Consider the following 19,105-nt stretch of genomic DNA (forward strand, 5'->3'; position numbering starts at 1 on the left):
CTGGGCCCAGCACCTGCGCAGGCAGCTGTGCACACGGGGCCCGGGCCTGCCTGGCAGCCTCTCGGTCCTGCTGGACTCTGAAGGCTGGCTTCCCCGGGAGCCAAGGGCAGGCCCCTCAGGGAGACCCCGGGAAGGAGGCCCCCAGTCCCAGGCTGTCACTGCACGCAGGGCTCCTGCGTGGCAGTGAGCGAAACCATGATTAATTCTTGCCCATTTACCACACAATCTTCAAAGTGTTTAACAGAAGAATCCATAAAGAGAACTAGAGATCAAATAAGCAAACCAAACTCCCTCTGCTTTGAAAGCCGCTGTAGAATATGATCTCAGCTCAAACACAGCCATCAGGGGCTCCCGACTCGGGGTAATTGGGCTGCAGTGACCAGCGTGCCCACGACTCGCTCACGCCAGGCTGAGTGGAGCTCTGGCCGGAGCTGCCGCAATGACCCTGGGAACTCGCTGCCCCAGAAGCAGCTCCCCGGCCGCTCCGGGAAGGGCGAGCTGCTGCCTCCATGGATCACGCTGGCTGTGCCGGCCAGGGGATGGGCACGGCCGCTCTCAGCACCCATCCCTGGCCTGCGCGTCAGGGCGACCTCACAAGCCACTGTCCCTCTCAGCCCCGGGTGGAAGAAAGGGGCCGCCACACAGACAGAGGCACTGCAGAGGGGGCTGGCGGGACCCAGGCAGGACCAGAGCCACCCACCTCTTGCGCAGAGTGGACTCGCACACCTTGACCACGCTGATGACCTCCTTGACAGTTCTCCGGAAATCATGCATCCTAGCTGCAACCAGAAGTGCTGGGAAGAAACACAGGGAATTCAGAAAGGGGACAATCCAGCGACACCAGGAGCGTCCCTGGGCGCAGAGGGCTGTGACCCGCTGCGGGGGCTCCGGGAGCCGCGGCGACACTGACTTGCTCTCCTCCTGTGGGCGTTTTAAAAACAAAGAAGGTGCTGCGTCACAGGCTCCTTTTTTAAAGGTAAGAATTAAAGAGAATTTTGTGTAACCTCTCAAAGCAAGCGTATGGGAACGTTGAGGAGACACGGGATGGACCCCACTGCGCCGCACACGGTGACCACGACTGGCTGGCCCTCGGAAAGGCCCAGCTCTGGGCTGGAAACGGGGGACGCAGGCTCGGCACTGGACACGCCCCCGCGCAGCCCTGACCCTGCGGGGCGGGAGGGAGAGAGAGGGCCGGCGGGGCTCCAGGTCCAAACGGGGGGGCGGGGGCCGCAGCAACGACTCAGCACGCTGCGCCTCCAGTCAGGCCTCGGGTCAAGGCTGGGAAGCCTGGGGTCCCCTTGGCTTGAGGGTCCTGCCCGCTCCCCAAGGCCGAGGAGGCCAACAGGGAGCAGGCGGAGTCCCTGAGGGCTGGGTCAGGACCGGGCAGGGGGCGCTGGGAGGCAGCTCTGGGAGGAACCCACCCGCAGCGGCCCGGCCCACTGAAGGGTGGGCACAGACTGCACTCACTCATGGCCGTGGGGCCCAGCCAGCTCAACCCCGCGCCCCGTACCCGCCCTGCATGCCCGTACCTGCCCCGCAGAGTCCCGAGGGGCGGCGGCCCGTGTGCATCCAGTCCCTCTTCATCCTCTGCAGCAGCCTCATGGCCGTCATGGACACCTCGTGGTTCTTTTCGCCGAACTCCAGCAGGTGGGCAAAGCGTGGGATGTACAGGCAGGGGTCTGCAAAAGACACGCACCTCAGCGCGGCCCTGGGGAGACGTGCCCCTCTGCTCCCCAGCTCGGGCCTCCCTCGCCCACCCGTCTGCCGCACAAGCTCCCGGGGGCCCCTTTTCCCTGACAGGAGCCCCCCAGGACAAGCAGCCTCAGGAGCAGCTGAGGACACCGCAGCTAGGGGGCAGGACGCGTGTGCCCTGCTGTGTGAGGCGGGCCAGGCGTGCGTGTGCACCGCTCAGGCTCTGGCAGAAGCACCCACGCCTGCGGGCTGCTTCGTGGGCATCTTGCGGATTACCAGTTAGGCTGAGCAAATTTTTACGCATTCGTTTTCTGCATTTACGCTTGTGGAACAGCAGCTTAGACCTCCTGCCTCCTTGTCTGGAAGTGTGTCTGCACCTCTTAAGTGAACGTCTCTCTCTGGCTAAGGGAGCCAGCCTGGCTGGGCAGGACAGGAGCCACCCGCATGCGCACCATCTCCGTGCGCATCGGCACCTTCCCCGCGCAGCGCTGGGTGAGAAGCGTCAGAGCGGACGAAACCAACTGAGCAATCAACCCGGCAAGCTGTCAGGCCTGCCACAGATAATGAGGAAACCATCCGGCGTCCTGTGAGAGCCCTGGGCCGAGACCTCCTCCGGACACAACCATCAAGCAAGGCTGTGTTCCTCGGGGCGGTGCAGGAGGGCTGAGGAGTAGGCGCCAGGAGGGGCCGGGCTCCGGGAGAGAGGCCCAGCAGAGAAGGGGCTGGTCGGCTCCCCTCGCCCGACACCAGTGCAAGCAGGGCCGGCAGAGAGCCTGGCCCTGGCCAGCACCCAGCACCGTCCTCCTGGCCTCAGCCTGACCGCCACTCCTGGCCTCGCTGCGTCTGTGAGGGCCCTGGGGACGGCTCTGGCCCCTGGCGGCCCGCGAGATCCCACAGGGAGTTCTTCCATCCTGTCAGCCTTGGCTCATGGAAAGGACCGGGGAAGGTTTCTGAGGCTGCAGGCTGGCCGCCCTGAAGCAGCCTGGGTCCCCCGCGGCCCACAGGATTCAGGCAGACCTGCTCTGCACCTCGAGCAGATCCCACCAGCCAACCGCACAGCCAAGCATGCAAATGAGCAGGGGAGCCGCGGGGCAACGAGCCGCGCACTGCGCCTTCCGCACGCGCCTCCCGCACTGCACCTCCCGCATGTGCGCTCTCCCGCACGCTCACTTTATACCCTGGGCAGGAAGGCGGTGGCCCCGTGGACCCGCAAGGAGGAAGGGAGCCCGGCCAAGGGGAAGCAGCCATCACACGACCGTCGCTGTCCTCAACGGACCCTCAAAGCGCCCAACTTCCTCCTCCTGTCTCTGGTGAGGACCCTCTCCCCTGCCTGTAGGACCCGCCCATGGCCGGCTGGCCACAGCGTGCGTGTCCTCTGCCATTCCCGAGTACACTTGCTTTGCTGATGAGAGAGCTGGCCGGTTTAGGCTGACAGCAGGCAGCTACGACCACCTAACAGACACCGCGGGACCAGCACGGCAGAGTCATGGGGCCTAGGCAGTCTGGAGCTTCACCTACTTCCACTGTGGGTATGTTAGCTTGGAGTTTTGGGGGGTGATTTCATTATGGGGAAAAAACACATATTTTAAAAATATAATTGCTAACATTTGTAACTATTTTTCAATAAAACAAAACATATCAGAACTAAGGATTAAATTACATTAAAAGATCTTATCTTGATTTGAATGCGAATTTGACACTGATTAATTCCTAAAATAGAAAACCGTGAGCCTAAAAGCACTGGTAAGAATTTCAAGACAAATATGCCAGCAGTCTGGGGAAGGTTTGAAGTGGACTGGGGCATTTAACGTGGGGAGGAGAACTAGGAGAAAACGACAAACCGCAAGTACAGATCACGTGACGGGAGTTAAGTTCCCCAGGGCTCAGCTGTGTCCAATCTTTGTGGCCCCATGGACGGTAGTCCACCAGGCTCCTCTGTCCATGGGATTTTCCAGGCAATAATACTGGGGTGGGTTGCCATTTCCTACTCCAGAAATTCCCTAGTGCGCTTGGACAAGAACACTAAATCCAGGATACAGTGTTCATAAGAGGCAGTTACAAGTACCACAAAAGGTCGAGATCAAAAGGCCGTTCTGGGCCCCTGAAGCAGGGTCACCAGGAGGAGAAGAGCAGCTGTGAAGGGCGCAGCGACAGAGAAGCCAAGGCAAGGGAGGTGTGGGGGCCAGGGCGAACGTGTTACGGTGGGAAGGACCCAGCATCTCAAAGGACACGGGGCAGTCACACACCTGCAACACACACGGACTCGGGAAGCACTAAATGAAGCAAAAACGCTAGAGACAGAAATTTCCACACTTGATGCAAGATTTTCACATAACTACAATGATGAGGGATTTTCAACACAGCTCTCTCAAACTGGACAGCCTGGCTAGTGGGGGAAATACCAAATGGGAAACTGGATGCCACCACAGGTTCAACTTAACAACTGACTTTTAAAGTCAATACCTTATAAAGAGTAATCATCCTTTTCCAAAGTCTGTAGAACGGTTATAAAAACTGACCGTGTATTAAAGAAACTCCCTACATCGGAGAGAACAGAAATGTCACAGGATGTGTCCTTTGATCTGAAGTGGAAGAACACTAAACGCTAGCAAGAGAAAGACACACAGCTCCCTCACCTCTAAACAAATCATTAGTGAGCTGGAGAACAGCTTTCTAACTGTTCCTTAGAGAATGACAGACTAGAGATCTCTTCAAGAAAATCAGAGGCATCAAGGGAACATGTCACACAAAGATGGGAACAATAAAGGACAGAAATGGTATGGACCTAACGGAAGCAGAAGACATTAAGAGGTGGCAAGAATACACAGAAGAACTGTACAAAAAAGACCTTCACGACCCAGATAATCACGATGGTGTGATTACTCAGAGCCAGACATCCTGGAGTGTGAAGTCAAGTGGGCCTTAGGAAGCATCACTATGAACAAAGCTAGTGAAGGTGATGGAATTCCAACTGAGTTATTTCAAATCATAAAAGATGATGCTGTTAAAGTGCTGCACTCAATATGCCAGCAAATTTGGAAAAGTCAGCACTGGCCACAGGACTGGAAAAAGTCAGTTTTCATTCCAATCCCCAAAAAGGGCACCACTAAAGAAAGTTCAAACTACCGCACATGGTAGCGAAGTAAAGCTCAAAATTCTCCAAGCTAGGCTTCAACAGCACATGAACAGAGAACGTTCAGATTTCAAGCTGGATGTAGGAAAGGCACAGGAACCAGATATCAAATTTCCGACATTCACTGGACCATAGGAAAAGCAAGAGAATTCTAGAAAAACATGTACTCTACTTCACTAACTATACTAAAATCTTTGTGTGGATCACAAAAAACTGGAAAATTCTTAAAGAGATAGATATATCAGACCACCTTACCTGCCTCCTGCGGAACGTGTATGCAGGTCAAGAAGCAACAGTTAGAACAGAACATGAAACCATGGACCAGTTCAAAACCGGGAAAGGAGCCGTCAGGGCTGTGTGCTCTCGCCTGCTTGTTTAACTCACACGCAGCGACATCATGAGAAAACCGGGAAAGGAGCATGTCAGGGCTGTGTGCTCTCACCTGCTTGTTTAACTCACACGCAGCGACATCATGAGAAAACCGGGAAAGGAGCCGTCAGGGCTGTGTGCTCTCACCCTGCTTGTTTAACTCCCATGCAGCGACATCATGAGAAAACCGGGAAAGGAGCATGTCAGGGCTGTGTGCTCTCACCTGCTTGTTTAACTCACACGCAGCGACATCATGAGAAAACCGGGAAAGGAGCATGTCAGGGCTGTGTGCTCTCACCTGCTTGTTTAACTCACACGCAGCGACATCATGAGAAAACCGGGAAAGGAGCCGTCAGGGCTGTGTGCTGTCACCTGCTTGTTTAACTCACATGCAGAGCACATCATGAGAAAACCGGGAAAGGAGCATGTCAGGGCTGTGTGCTCTCACCTGCTTGTTTAACTCACACGCAGCGACATCATGAGAAAACCGGGAAAGGAGCATGTCAGGGCTGTGTGCTCTCACCTGCTTGTTTAACTCACACGCAGCGACATCATGAGAAAACCGGGAAAGGAGCATGTCAGGGCTGTGTGCTCTCGCCTGCTTGTTTAACTCACACGCAGCGACATCATGAGAAAACCGGGAAAGGAGCATGTCAGGGCTGTGTGCTCTCACCCTGCTTGTTTAACTCCCATGCAGCGACATCATGAGAAAATCGGGAAAGGAGCATGTCAGGGCTGTGTGCTCTCACCTGCTTGTTTAACTCACACGCAGCGACATCATGAGAAAACCGGGAAAGGAGCATGTCAGGGCTGTGTGCTCTCACCTGCTTGTTTAACTCACACGCAGCGACATCATGAGAAAACCGGGAAAGGAGCCGTCAGGGCTGTGTGCTCTCACCTGCTTGTTTAACTAACATGGAGCGACATCATGAGAAACGCCAGGCTGGATGAAGCACAAGCTGGAATTAAGATTGCTGGGAAAAATATCAATAACCTCAGATATACAGATGACACCACCCTTACGGTAGTCATGTAGAGATATTAGAGCTGGACAATAAAAAAGGCTGAGTGTGGAAGAGCTGACACCTTCAAACTGTGATGCTGGAGAAGACTCTTGAGAGTCCCTTGGACAGCAAGGAGATCAAACCAGTCAATCCTAAAGGAAATCAATCCTGAATATTCCTTGGAAGGACTGATGCTGAAGGTCCAATACTTTGGCTACCTGATGCGAAGAGTCAACTCATTGGAAAAGATCCTGATGCTGGGAAAGACTGAAGGCAGGAGGAGAAGGGGATACAGAGGACGAGATGTTTGGATGACATCACCGACTCAATGGCCATGAGTTTGAGCAGGCTCCAGGTTAAAGACAGGGAAGCCTGGTGTGCTGTAGTCCATGGGGTCGCAAAGAGTCAGACACGACTGAGCAACTGAACAACAAAAAGAACCATCTTCTAGGTAACTTAATAAACTTAAGTGCTCCCGTAAAGACAAAACAATGAACTACACGTAGTTAAGTAAAAAACTAAAAATAAAGTGCCTATTATATTTAAAATAGGCAAAAAATGAATATCTAAATAGATGTTTCTCCAAAGAAGACATGAAGATGGCCAATGGGCACATGTAAAAAATGCTCAGCATCTCTAATTATTAGAGAAATGCAAGTCAAAACTACAGGGAGATAACACCTCACACCAGTCAGAATAGCCATCATTAAGAAGTCTACAAATAAACTCTGGAGAAGATGTGGAGAGAAGAGAACCCTAATACACTGCTGCTAGAAATGAAAGTGGTTACAGCCACTATGGAGGACAGTATGGAGGCTCCTTAAAATACTGAAAAGACAGTTTGATCCATATGATCCTACCATCCCACTTCTGGGCATATATCCAGAAAATGTACCTCAGTGTTCATAGCAGAACTATTCACAATAGCCAAGACATGGAAGCAGCCTAGATGTCCATCGACAGATGAACAGATAAAGATGTGGTACCTATGTACAATGGAATACTACTCTTCCATAAAAAATGAGATAATACGTTTTCCACAACATGGATGGATCTGGAGATGACCAAGTGAAGTAATGGCCTTGCTTATATGTGGAATATTTTTCTTACAAAAAGATACAAATGAACTTATTTACAAAAGAGAAAGAGACTCACAGACTTAGAAAACTTAAGGTCACCAAAGGGGCAAGGGCGGCAGGGAAGGGATAAATTAGAAAATTGAAGTTAACGCATTCACACCACCACACACATAAAAGCCAAAACCCGTGAGAACTACACGCCGAGCACAGGGACCTGCGCTCGGCACTCGGGCGTGCGCGCGCGTGTGTGTGTGTGTGTGCGCACGCTCAGTCGCCTCTGACTCTTTGCAACCCCATGGATGCAGGTCATCAGGCTCCTCTGACAATGGGATTTCCCAGGCAAGAATGCCGGAATGGGGTGCCATTTCCTACTCCACGGGCTTTGTACCTGTAAGGGAAAAGAATCTGAAAAAGCACACAGATGTACACACGCTGTATACTGAGTGTACTGTATACTGAGTCATGGGGCTGTACACCTGAGTCACACGACACTGTAGATTGATGATACTTTGTTCATTAACAGTATTGAATTTAAAAGAAAGTTAATTTAAAAAACCCCAGAGACTTCCTTGGCGGTCTAGTTGTTAAGACTACGTACTTCCAATGCAGGAGGATGCAGGGTTCAGTCCCTGGTTGGAACATTAAGCTCAGTTCTGCCAATCGGTGTGGAAAAACAACAACAGACTATATAAGTGCTGTAAAGAGGGCTAAAAAATGGGAAATAGAAACATTTCTTCTAAATAAAAAATACAGGTTTTTACCTCTATAGCAATAATAAAGTAATGAAAAAGTAAATGCTACCTTCACCAGGAAAGAGTTTCAGAAGATAAAATGGAAAACAGCATGGTGCTGGTACAAAGACAGAGGTACACACACAGTGTCACACAGCCTCTGATAAGGATGTCAAGGCTGCACAATGGGGACAGGGTAACGTCTGCAACAAATGGTGCTGGGAAAACCGGATACCCATTAACAACAGAAAAAGGATGGACCTCCACCTCACACATTACATACAAATAGATTACAGACCTAACCGAAGGACATGAGACCGCCAATCTTCTAGAAGAAAACAGAGGAAGAACAGGATGCTGGAATGCAGATGATTTCTTGAATATGACAGCAAAAGAGAAAACAGACAATAACAGGACTGTAACAAACTTAAGACCCTCCGGAAGCAAAGGAAACCGTTAAGATAGTGGAAAACGCAACGTACAAAATGAGAGAAAGTATCTGCAAATCATGGACTTCGCTTGTGGATCAGAGGTGAAAGAGTCCGCCTGCAATGCAGGAGATGCGGGTTCGATGCCTGGGTCGGGAAGATCCTCTTGGGGAGGGAATGTCAACCCGCTCCAGGGCTCTTGCCTGGAGAATCCCATGACAGCGGAGCCTGGGGCGCTGCAGCCCGTGGGGTCGCAACGAGTCGGGCACGACTAAGCGAGTAAAGAGCAACAAGAAGCCCGCAAGTCTCCGGGACAGGCAGGGCACGGGCGGGGCTCAGCAACGACAAAAGCACCCGACTCAGAAGCCGACAAAGCAGCCCGAGAGGCTTTTCCGCCGGGGCCCAGGGGACCCAGCACAGCTGACGGGCCGCGCCACACCACCGACCATCAGGGGCTGGAGGCCCCCGCGAGGCGGCGCTCACAGCACGGCCAGGACGGCCGCCCGTGGGGTCGCCGCGCGGCCTCTCCCGACCCTCCCGCACCTGCCCCCGCCCAGGACCGCCCAGCGGACTGCGGACGGCACAGGCGCCGAGGCTGTGCGCAGGCGGGCCTGGTAGGGGCTCGGCCCGACTCCTGGGTCTTGCGCAGGAACGGGCCGCGCCGACCCGCAGGGCCGGGGCCGCACCCTCACCCCCAACCCCAACCGCAAGGCCCAGGTCCGGCGAGCGCCCGCGCGGGGCGGAGCCGGGGAGGGGCGGGGCCACGGGCTCGTCGGCGGCGCGGGGCGGGGCCACGAGCACGGCGTCCGCGCGGGGCGGAGCCGGGGAGGGGCGGGGCCACGGGCACGTCGGCCGCGCGGGGCGGGGATGAAGTCTGGAAGGGGCGGGGCCACGAGCACGGCGTCCGCGCGGGGCGGAGCCGGGGAGGGGCGGGGCCACGGGCACGTCGGCCGCGCGGGGCGGGGCCGTGGCGCGACGTGACGCGAGGTGGCCGCGGCGGTGCGGGCTGGAGGCTCCGGCCGGCGGGCGGGGCGGCCCGAGGGAGCAGGGCCCGCCGCCCCGGGCAGGCCGGCACTCCGCGCGCGCGGCCGCCGCGGCCCCATGCTGCTGCCCCTGGCCTGTCTGCACGGCCGAGTGGCGCAGTGCCTCACCGCGCTCCTGGTGCTCGCAGAGCCGCCCCCGAGGCCCCGGCGCGGCGCGAGGGCGCACGCCGCGCCGCCCCCGCGCGCGGAGGCCGCCCTGCCCGCGAAGATGGCCGCGGAGCTCTACGCGCCCGCCAGCGCCGCGGCCGCGGCCGCCGCCACCGCCACGGACATCGCCAACAGCAACGCCGCCGCCGCCGCCGCCGCCGCGGGCAGGAAGGGTCGGCCCAGCGCCCCGCTGCCCGCGCCGCCGCCGCCCGCGCCCGCGCCGCCGCCGCCCGACAACAACAACCCGGAGAGCCCCAACTGGCAGTCCTTCCACCCGACCCTGCGCGAGAGGTGAGCCCGGCCCGCCCGCCCCGCCCCGCCCGCGCGGCCCGAGCCCGAGTGTCCTGTGCCTCTGCCCTTTGCAGGAACGCGCTGATGTTCAACAACGAGCTCATGGCCGACGTGCACTTCGTCGTGGGGGCCCCGGGCGCGGCCCGGAGGGTGCCTGCCCACAAGGTTGGTAGAGGCTCGGCCCTGTGCGCTCCCAAAGGCGACGGGCCGCCTCCCGAGAGTGGACGGTCCTCTTCTGGGTGTGGCAGCCGCTGGGGGCAGGGAGGCCCAGGACTCAGGGCCGCGCTCGCTCTCGTTCACAGTATGTCTTGGCCGTGGGCAGCTCTGTCTTCTATGCCATGTTTTACGGGGACCTGGCGGAAGTCAAGTCAGAAATTCACATTCCCGATGTGGAGCCTGCAGCTTTTCTGATCTTGTTGAAGTGAGTCTGCCTCCTGAGGGTGGGAGGATGGGGCGGTTCATTGCTGTCTGGTTCTTCCAGTCAGCCGCCTGGAGCGTCCTCAAAGTGCACAGGGATGGATGGGCCCCTCTGTTGGGCGCTGGGTGCCCCGGGGTGCCCCCTGCTGCCCATGACTTGGTCCCCGCCCTGCCTAGGTACATGTACAGTGACGAGATTGACCTGGAAGCTGACACGGTGCTGGCCACCCTCTACGCTGCCAAGAAGTACATTGTCCCTGCCTTGGCAAAAGCCTGTGTCAACTTTCTGGAGACAAGTCTGGAAGCCAAAAATGCCTGTGTCCTGCTGTCCCAGAGCCGACTGTTTGAGGAGCCTGAGCTGACCCAGCGCTGCTGGGAGGTCATCGACGCGCAGGCTGAGATGGCCCTGAGGTCCGAAGGCTTCTGTGAGATTGACTGGCAGACGCTGGAGATCATCGTCACGCGGGAGGCCCTCAACACCAAGGAGGCTGTGGTTTTCGAGGCGGTCCTGAGCTGGGCAGAGGCCGAGTGCAAGAGGCAGGGCCTGCCCGTCACCCCTCGCAACAAGAGGCACGTGCTGGGGCCAGCCCTCTACCTGGTCCGGATTCCAACCATGACCCTGGAGGAGTTTGCCAACGGGGCCGCGCAGTCAGACATCCTGACGCTGGAGGAAACCCACAACATCTTCCTGTGGTACACAGCGGCCAACAAGCCCCTCCTCGAGTTCCCCCTGACCAAGAGGAGGGGCCTGGCGCCCCAGAGGTGCCACCGCTTCCAGTCCTCCGCCTACCGCAGCAACCAGTGGCGCTACCGCGGGCGCTGCGACAGCATCCAGTTCGCCGTGGACAGGAGGGTCTTCGTCGCCGGGCTGGGCCTGTACGGCTCGAGCTCTGGGAAAGCAGAGTACAGTGTGAAGATCGAACTCAAGCGGCTGGGCGTGGTCCTGGCGCAGAACTTGACCAAGTTTGTCTCTGACGGCTCCAGCAACACCTTCTCAGTCTGGTTTGAACACCCCGTGCAGGTGGAGCAGGACACCTTCTACACGGCCAGTGCCGTCCTGGACGGCAGCGAGCTCAGCTACTTTGGGCAGGAGGGCATGACAGAGGTGCAGTGCGGCAAGGTGACCTTCCAGTTCCAGTGCTCCTCTGACAGCACCAACGGGACCGGGGTCCAGGGCGGGCAGATCCCTGAGCTCATCTTCTACGCCTGAGGTTCCTGGGGGCCAGCCGTGCTGAGGGGTGGGCCCTGTGTGTGCAGCCAGCCCGGGACTGGGAGTGCTTGGAGGCGGGGAGCGCTCTGCTCCGGTCGGGCTGCGCTCGCGGCCTGTCTCCTGTGTACGGTCAGCCCGGGCCCGGGGTGTGACGTGGACGCTCCCCTCCCCAGCCAGAGCCCTGGTCTCTGAGCCATGACTGCTGGGCCGGCCTCACAGGCATCTCCTGTACGGTGGAGTGTGCATCTCAGGTGGAGGGCGGGTTTGGGGGTGCAAGGCAGGCCCCAGGTTCCCCCCCAGTGTCGCCTCCCACCTGCTTTGAGGGCTCTGCCCTCTCCCTTGTTCTCTTGGATTCTATTCTAAGTGGTTCTAAGCTTAAGACCTCTTCAAATCCAAAATGGGAAAAGTCACTTCAAGTAGTTCACCTATTTAAGTGGATTTTCATAATAAAGTTTTAACAAAATGAGAGCCACACACAGGTGAATGACTGTGAGTCTCACGGGCCTGACAGCCCTAACAGGTCAGCGGGCAGTCCCATGGGCCCACCTGCCCAGGGTGTGCCCTCTGCCAGCAGCCAGGCCTCCACCCAGGAGGGCTTGCTTTCTGGACTGCAGCCAGACTGCCATGGAGAAAGGCATTGGGTCATGTCTACCTTCCAAACTGTCACTCTCCACTGAGTCATCTCATCCGGCTCCAATGTGGAGGGGGTTCTCTGCAGGGCTTGGGGCTCCAGCCCCCGAGAGCAGACCTACCACCTCAGGCTCACGGGCAGCCTGCACGGGCACGCTGTGGCCTCAGGCAGGCCCCTCGGGCCTCTTGCCTCTCTGCTCCTATGCTACAAACTCCCAACCAGTTGCTTTGTCCCTGGAAAACCTCAGCTTGACCCCAGAGGGATGCGCCACGTCCCTCAGCACACGGATATAGCCCCGTCAGAGGAGAACGCCCTGACCTAGTGCATCTCTGCCCCCACCACCCTCACCCCCTGACCCCAGGGGACCATCCTGTGGCGGAGGGGGGCGGGGCGGGACTACAGCCCCTGCCCACCCTCCCTGGCTCCACATGCTGCCTCCTTAGTACAAGAAAATGTGCTTCTAGACACCCACGGGCGACGGAGCAGTCTCTCCGGCCGACGGTGAAAGTGGTTCCCCTGGTGAAGCTCCCATAGAGGCCCACCCTGACGGAAAGGCCGGCTCCGTCTGCGGGGGCCTTGCTGTCCCCAAGGCCCTTGTCACCGGGTCCCACTTGCACCTGCCGGGGACTGACTGCAGCATTCTTCACGGGAGGCGGTTTCCAGGTACCAGTGCCCCGCTGCGGGTCCTCGTCCCGCACACTGCCCTCCCGCCCCACGGGCCCCACAGTACCTATGGCCGGTGCGTTGATGCAGAGCTCTCTCGCCAGGAGGAGGAACGTCTTGCCCAGCACGTAAACGTTCACCTGTCGTGAAGAAACACAACTCAGGACAGCCCTTGGCAGCAGGAGAGTGTGTGCTTCTCGGTCACCTTTCGGAGCGGCCCTACTGCCCCCCACAGCAGCCCAGGGCGCCCCCACCCCTCGTCCAGGTGGCTTTTTAAGACTCACTGTCTCAGTGGCGGCTGACTTTGCTGAGAAGGAAAGCTGCCTGCAGAACAGCTGGCTCAGCAGAATCCTCCAGAGCCCGAGGTGCCTGGACAGCAGGGCCCAGGCCGCCCCTCCACCCCGCTCCCCGGGGCGTCCTTGTCGCGTCCCTGCAGGCCAGCGCAGGTGTGGCGGTAGGTCTGCAGACCTGAGTGCCCTGCCTGCTCGCCCCTCGAGGGCCAAGCCCTGCCCAGGCCCACGCCGGGCGTCTCACCGTCCCAGCCTGAGGGGACAAAGCCCCGTCTCTACCTGTCCACCCCAGCCCCCCACAGGATCTGGGTCTCGCAAAACGCTGGCTCTGACCCTCTGCTCTGACTCCCCAGAGGGCCCCCTGCCCCGATCAAGCCTGGCCTGTGGGCCCCTTGGCCAGCCCCCAGGAGGATGCCAGGCACAGTGGCGAGGTGGCCGAGTAAGGGCCTGGCGGACCTCCCATCACAGGGCCTGCGGACAGCACTCGGGGGGGCACGGAATGGGGCACTGAGCCCCCTTAGGAGAGGCGATGGGGGTCCCTGTGGGCACCAGTCGGGGCCAGAGCCCCCTGCTCACCCCACTGGCAGCTACTCTCTGCCCTTGTCTGACCCCACCCTACGGGCTGTGGCTCCCAGAGGGGCCTCTGGAGGGCACCCCGCCCAGGCCAGCCTCCAGCCTGCCGGTCGTCCCTCTGCCGGGTCCCCCAGCACGTCCCTGACGCTGCCTGCCCGTCACAGCCCCACACCCGGTCCCGTGGCCTGGGCAGATGACACCTGAGTGGGGCAGGAGAGGGTGCCCTGGACAACTTCAAATGAAAGATCAAATTTTTAAAAGGACATGCGTGTAAAACGTGTGGTTACTGTCAGAGATGCTGACTGCCATTAGTATTCTTTAGAAATCATGACACTGACACTTTGTCTGAGGGTCACTTCCGAGTCTGCAGCTGGCTGTGGGCGCCCCCGCGTCCGTGTCACTATGGGGGGGACGAACAAAGGGACCTCCTCCCAGTATCCTCGGGGCACAGCAGCTGCCCCCGGCTCCTGCCAGCAGCCGTCAGCTGTGAGCGCAGTGCGGGAGGTGCTCACCTGGGCACGTGTGACAGTGAGGATGGACTGGGTCCTGAGCCTTCCCGCACTTCCGCTAGGCGGATGGCCCTGGGCAGTGGGAGCCCTCTGGGCAGGACCTCCCTCGACGTGTGTGCACGACACCCACAGTCAAGTGTAGACATCTGTCCTGTGCGTGCTGAGCCTGTCCCGGCCTCACGCCCTGGAAGGGCCGGCCTCATGACTGCCAGGTCACCGCCCACCCTCCTGGTGCCCAGGCTGGGTTCTGCCCAGGACAAAGGGCCCGAGGCCCGCCCTCCCCCTGAGCTGTGTGAACTGTCTGTGTGGGTGCAGCCTGCACGCACGGGGTCCTGCTGGCCCTGACCCAGCCCCAGGGGAGGGGAGGTCTGCTCCGTCACCTCTCCACCCCAGCCCTGACTGTGTCCCGCTCCCCGAGGTGTGAAGCAGGAAGCACCGGAACACCTCCCTCCACCTTCCAAGCGGTGCCCAAGTACTTCTGGAATGCTGTTCTGAGGAATCGCCAGGAAGGAAACCCGCACGTGGACTTGCCCTGACCAAACACAGTGTGTGGAGAACTAGATTTTCATGATCCCAGGGATTCTTTCCAGGGTGACCCCAGAAGGTTTCAGCAGGGCTGCTGAGAGATGCTGTTTATACAAGGCAGTCTCTGAGGTCAGTGCAGGCCTGTCTGCCCACCGTGGGGCTGCTGAAGGCCCAGCCCTGGGCCAGCTTCCTTTGGGAGGGGGGATTCCTAGGCATTTTGCGTGCATCCTCACAATGGTCACATCTGCTTTCCCTGACATGGCGTGACGTTAGTTTTCTTTCCAAATCCTCAGTAGAGAGCCCAGCAGCACTGAGCCCAAGCTCACCCGGCGCCATAACCAGGGATTGTGCAGACCACGGCGGCCCCGCCCTGGAGGTGGCCCCTCCCCATGAGCGTCCCATCCACACTGGTGTCCCTCTTGGTGGTCTTGCTATTACCGTCAGTCATTTGGAGATGAGAGGAGCCCAGAAAGCAAGTTTCTCTAATTAGGCTGCAAGTATTAATATAAGCTGTTACACTGTTTAAATGTATGCACATGGGTCCATTTTGGTCTTTGAAGAACCTCCCTTGCCTTGGACAAAGGTCAGCTGGGTCTCTCCTGTGGCTCTACAACCAGCCCCCGGGACACTGCCCTACCCCTTCTGTTCACCAGTTTCCAAACCCAGACCCAGGTCCTGCCCATCCTTCGCCTGTGCACCCTCCCAGCCGGGGTGGGCGGGGTCTGAGCAGGGCGGGGGGGCGGGGGGGGGGTGGTATCTACCTGGAGCAGGTCGCTGAGGTCGAGGAGCATGTCTGCACGGGAGTCAAGGAACAACGACCAGGCCCACAGGCGCTGGCCACCGGACGGTCTCCGGGAGGCAGACCCTGGCTGTAGATCTAAGCTCCGCACGCCCACAGGCGCTGGCCACCGGACGGTCTCCGGGAGGCAGACCCTGGCTGTAGATCTAAGCTCCGCACGGGATGGCGATCCAGAGGTGGCCAAGTCTCCGGGAGAGGGGGATGGGAGGGAGCAGGGAGTCTCCACCACGCAGGGGGCGGGGCTGGGGGCGGAGCTACAACATGGACCCCGGCGCACAGCCGCCTGTGCGGCCAGCCCCTGCATCTGCACGGGCCCTGCCCAGCCTGGCCCACGAGCACGGGCGCCCGCTGGGCACCAGGCAGGGGGCAGGCACACACCCGGGACCCCAGGGGGCTGGCAGGCACTGCCGCAGTCCTGGTCTCCAGGGGGCATAGACCCTGTCCTCACTCAGCAGATGAGTAAGGAGTAATCAGAATACGTCCTGAGTGAGTCAAAACCTAGCCAGCCACACACACAGAACTATATATAAAACATGGGCCTCTGAGAAAACCAGCTTGTCAAATGAAGTGAAGTTAGTATTACTCATGCTGAGGCTTTGAGAAGTAACTGAGAAAGGACCCGGTGACGCTGAACCAGAGCCTGGACCGGGCATCAGAGGGAAAGAGGGAAGGAAGCCCCGAAGCCTCAGCCTCGTTCCAGCAGGCGGCGCGCTCTGAACGTGACCGCCAAGGTCCTTGAATAAAAGGCACCGTGTTTCCCAGCCTCTGAAGACGGGCCCTTCGGCAGGGAGGGCAGTGAGACAGATGAGACTGCGGAGCAGACCAACACTAGTGAGAACTTAGAAAACAGGTGAAACCACAAGAAGTGAAAGGGGGGCCACAGTGAGTACATGAGCAGGCATCAGTGACCACAGGAAAAGCCAGCACAGCCAAGAGACCAGGTGCCGTCAGGCTCCAACAATCTCACACCGAGGGAAGTCAGCGGGGGCCTGAGGTCGCCAAGGGCTGGGGCACTGGGCGGGTGGGGAGGGTCTTCAGGGGAGGGGAGGCTACATGCCTCCACCACGGGGGGCACACGGCCTCTCTCACTGGTCACGCCCAGGAGTGTGGCCACCAAGAGTGAGCCCTCAGGGCGGCTGTGGACATCGGCTAACAGAAACGACCAACGTGTGTCTGCCGAACAGAGCTCTCTGTGCAAGCCGGTGACAGAGAAGCTCTGCGTGGGGTGGAGAACGTGGTGGTCAGCACAACTTCGTAGACCCAGCGCTGCTCTTAAAATGAAGTCTATTTTTGAAATGATGCAGATTAACGTGAATGTCCCAAAAATGGGCAAAAAAGATTTGAACAGGTGTGTCACAAAGAGAACCAAAGAGCCCCCACAGGACTCAGAGTGGCCCCCACACCGACAGTCGGGACAGTGGCTCTGCAGGAGGGCCTTCCGGCTCTCAGGACAGCCAGCGGTTGAGCCCACCCCGACCACGCCCACGCCCCAAGGAGGGTGAAGTCACAGAACTTCAAGCACAAGAGCAAAGGCGGGAAGCAGCAGGGACCACCACACACTCCCGAGATGGGCCTAGGGGAGACACACACACCTGCTTCCCAGGCAGGGCATTCCGGAACAAGCGAAATGAACCCGTGGGGGCCCTGGGGAGCACGGGTGCCTCGGGGTGGGCTGCTGGCGCTGCCCTGCTCCCTGGAGGAGGAGCTGGTCACACAGACCTGTGTGCTCATCATAACTCGTCCGAGGGCACGATTAAGACTGCATTTCATTTCATGCCGGTTTTGCCTTAAAAGGAAAGAAGAACCATAACAAATGCTGGGGTCTAGTCAGTTAATAATCCGCCTGCTGAGGGCTTGGGGGCAGCAGGCAGATGTCTGCACCGTCCTTTGAAAAATGCCAAGAGGACAGGCTGAGGGACCAGCGGGCGGGAGCAGGGGAGCGCAGACAAGGTGTGTGCAAGGAGTGGTCGGGGCTTCCCACTGTATCATCGACCCTCTCACCTTTCCCATGTGTTTGAGAGTTTTCACGATAAAATGATGGGGGCGGGGGGAATGTGTATTTTAAAAAGGAAATTGGGATTCAACTTTTAACCAAGTTAAAATGAAACGGCATTTGCGGTCCTTGAACAGCAGCGCCATCAGCACGAAAGGGCAGAAAAGGACGACTGCCCAGCACCCACCCAGCCCCCAGGACCCCGCCCCGGCCACCGCGGGGCCCTGCTCAGCGAGCCCGACCCCTGGCAGCCGGCCGGCGGGCAGTTACGCACAAGCCGGCGCTCGGCTCTGCTGAGAGCAGCAGCTCACGGCCACGCCCCGCCAAGGACAGAGGCCGCTGGACACCACACCCTGGCGTCCTGCCGCATCACTTCTACCTGGCGGCGACGCCCGGCCCTGCGGGGAGTTCAGAAATCACTTGGGAGAGTGCAGCAGGGGCCAGCGGCGCCCAGACAGCAGCTGGCAGTGGGGGAGCGGGAAGCAGCAGTCTGCTTTGGCAACTTCGCCTCCAGCCACGAGACAGGAGAGTGACCGTGCTGTGGAGAGCAGGTCTGAGAGCCAGAGAGAGCGCGAGCCGCTCTTGGAAGCCACAGGGGACCCACCAGGAGCTGGGCCCGAAGGCACGAACCTAGAAATCTGGAAAGGCCAGGGGCCTACTGGCGGCTCCAGCTCAGGGCACCAGCCGCCCCGGGGGCAGAAGGCCAAGGCCCAGGCCGCATCCTGGAGCTCACACAGCCTCACAGGACTTCCAAGACGGCCAGCCTCGAGGGACCCGACTGCCAAGAAGTGGGCCCAACGCCACGCACACAGCTCCCCCGCCCCCACAGCCTGGTCAGCTCCTGCTCCGCATGGGCATGAGGGCGCACAGGCTCCACGCCGCGGCCAGCAGCAGTCAGCTCCCAGGGGCAAGAGCAGGCGGGGACCCCCGTGATGGCCCCGGCAGGTCCTGCCCAGGTCCTGCACCAAGCACCCCGAGATGCACAGCAAGGCCCAGACAGGCGGCCCTGGCTCTCTGCCCGCCAGAGCAGACGACAGCCCTTCTGAGTGAGAAATACCCACAGCTGCCACAAGTTTTCAAATCCTTCCAGCAACTCTATAAAAACTTATTTCCCTGGTGACTCTCATGGTACAGAATCCACCTGCAATGCAAGAGACCTGCATTTGATCCCTGGGTTGGAAAGATCCCCTAGACAAGGGAATGGCTACCCACTCCAGTATTCTTGCCTGGAGAATGCCGTGGACAGAGGAGCCTGGCAGGCTACAGTCCACGGGGTCACAAAGAGTCAGACACGACTTAGCAACTAACACACACATAAGCATAACAGACAGAAGCAGACCTCCAAAACCAAAAGAAAACTCAGACAACAAAATCAGATTCCTCAATGATCCCACTGTTAGAGTTACATTAAAGACTTTCATATAACTCCAGAGATGGAAGATCTTACCAAAGAATTGGAATCTAATAAAAAACAATCAATGAAATTAGGAAGTTAGTAGATTGGTTTAACATCCAGTGACACGCAGCAAAAGAAAGGATGAAAGAACTCAAGATATGTCATGGGACAATATTCAGAGA

General features: G+C 58.5%; 2 protein-coding genes across 4 annotated transcripts in view; one reads left to right on the forward strand and one right to left on the reverse strand.

Moving 5' to 3' along the window:
• BRF1 (BRF1 RNA polymerase III transcription initiation factor subunit) overlaps nucleotides 1–19,105 on the reverse strand; it is a 60,124-nt gene that overhangs the window by 11,557 nt on the left and 29,462 nt on the right. For 2 of the 3 annotated variants that reach the window (XR_010659189.1, XM_065906811.1), the window contains exons 4-7: nucleotides 15,497–15,528; nucleotides 12,906–12,978; nucleotides 1,530–1,679; nucleotides 701–794 (exon numbers count right to left, since the gene is read on the reverse strand). Coding sequence is in view for 2 of the 3 variants with exons in the window: in XM_065906811.1 (XP_065762883.1) it covers nucleotides 701–794; nucleotides 1,530–1,679; nucleotides 12,906–12,978; nucleotides 15,497–15,528 (349 nt within the window). In the remaining variant the exon portion in view is untranslated. Of the gene's footprint in view, nucleotides 1–700; nucleotides 795–1,529; nucleotides 1,680–8,639; nucleotides 8,980–12,905; nucleotides 12,979–15,496; nucleotides 15,529–19,105 lie in introns of those variants that run through there. The other variant, XM_065906812.1, reaches the window with a different exon arrangement.
• On the forward strand, nucleotides 9,420–12,012 carry BTBD6 (BTB domain containing 6). The gene is made up of 4 exons (XM_065906779.1): nucleotides 9,420–9,917; nucleotides 9,992–10,082; nucleotides 10,220–10,338; nucleotides 10,512–12,012. The coding sequence occupies exons 1-4, from the start codon at nucleotides 9,538–9,540 to the stop codon at nucleotides 11,542–11,544; spliced, it is 1,623 nt and encodes a 540-aa protein (XP_065762851.1). The 5' UTR covers nucleotides 9,420–9,537; the 3' UTR covers nucleotides 11,545–12,012.

The sequence above is a fragment of the Muntiacus reevesi genome, chromosome 15, assembly GCF_963930625.1.
Source record: "Muntiacus reevesi chromosome 15, mMunRee1.1, whole genome shotgun sequence".
In the NCBI taxonomy this organism is placed as follows: domain Eukaryota; kingdom Metazoa; phylum Chordata; class Mammalia; order Artiodactyla; family Cervidae; genus Muntiacus; species Muntiacus reevesi.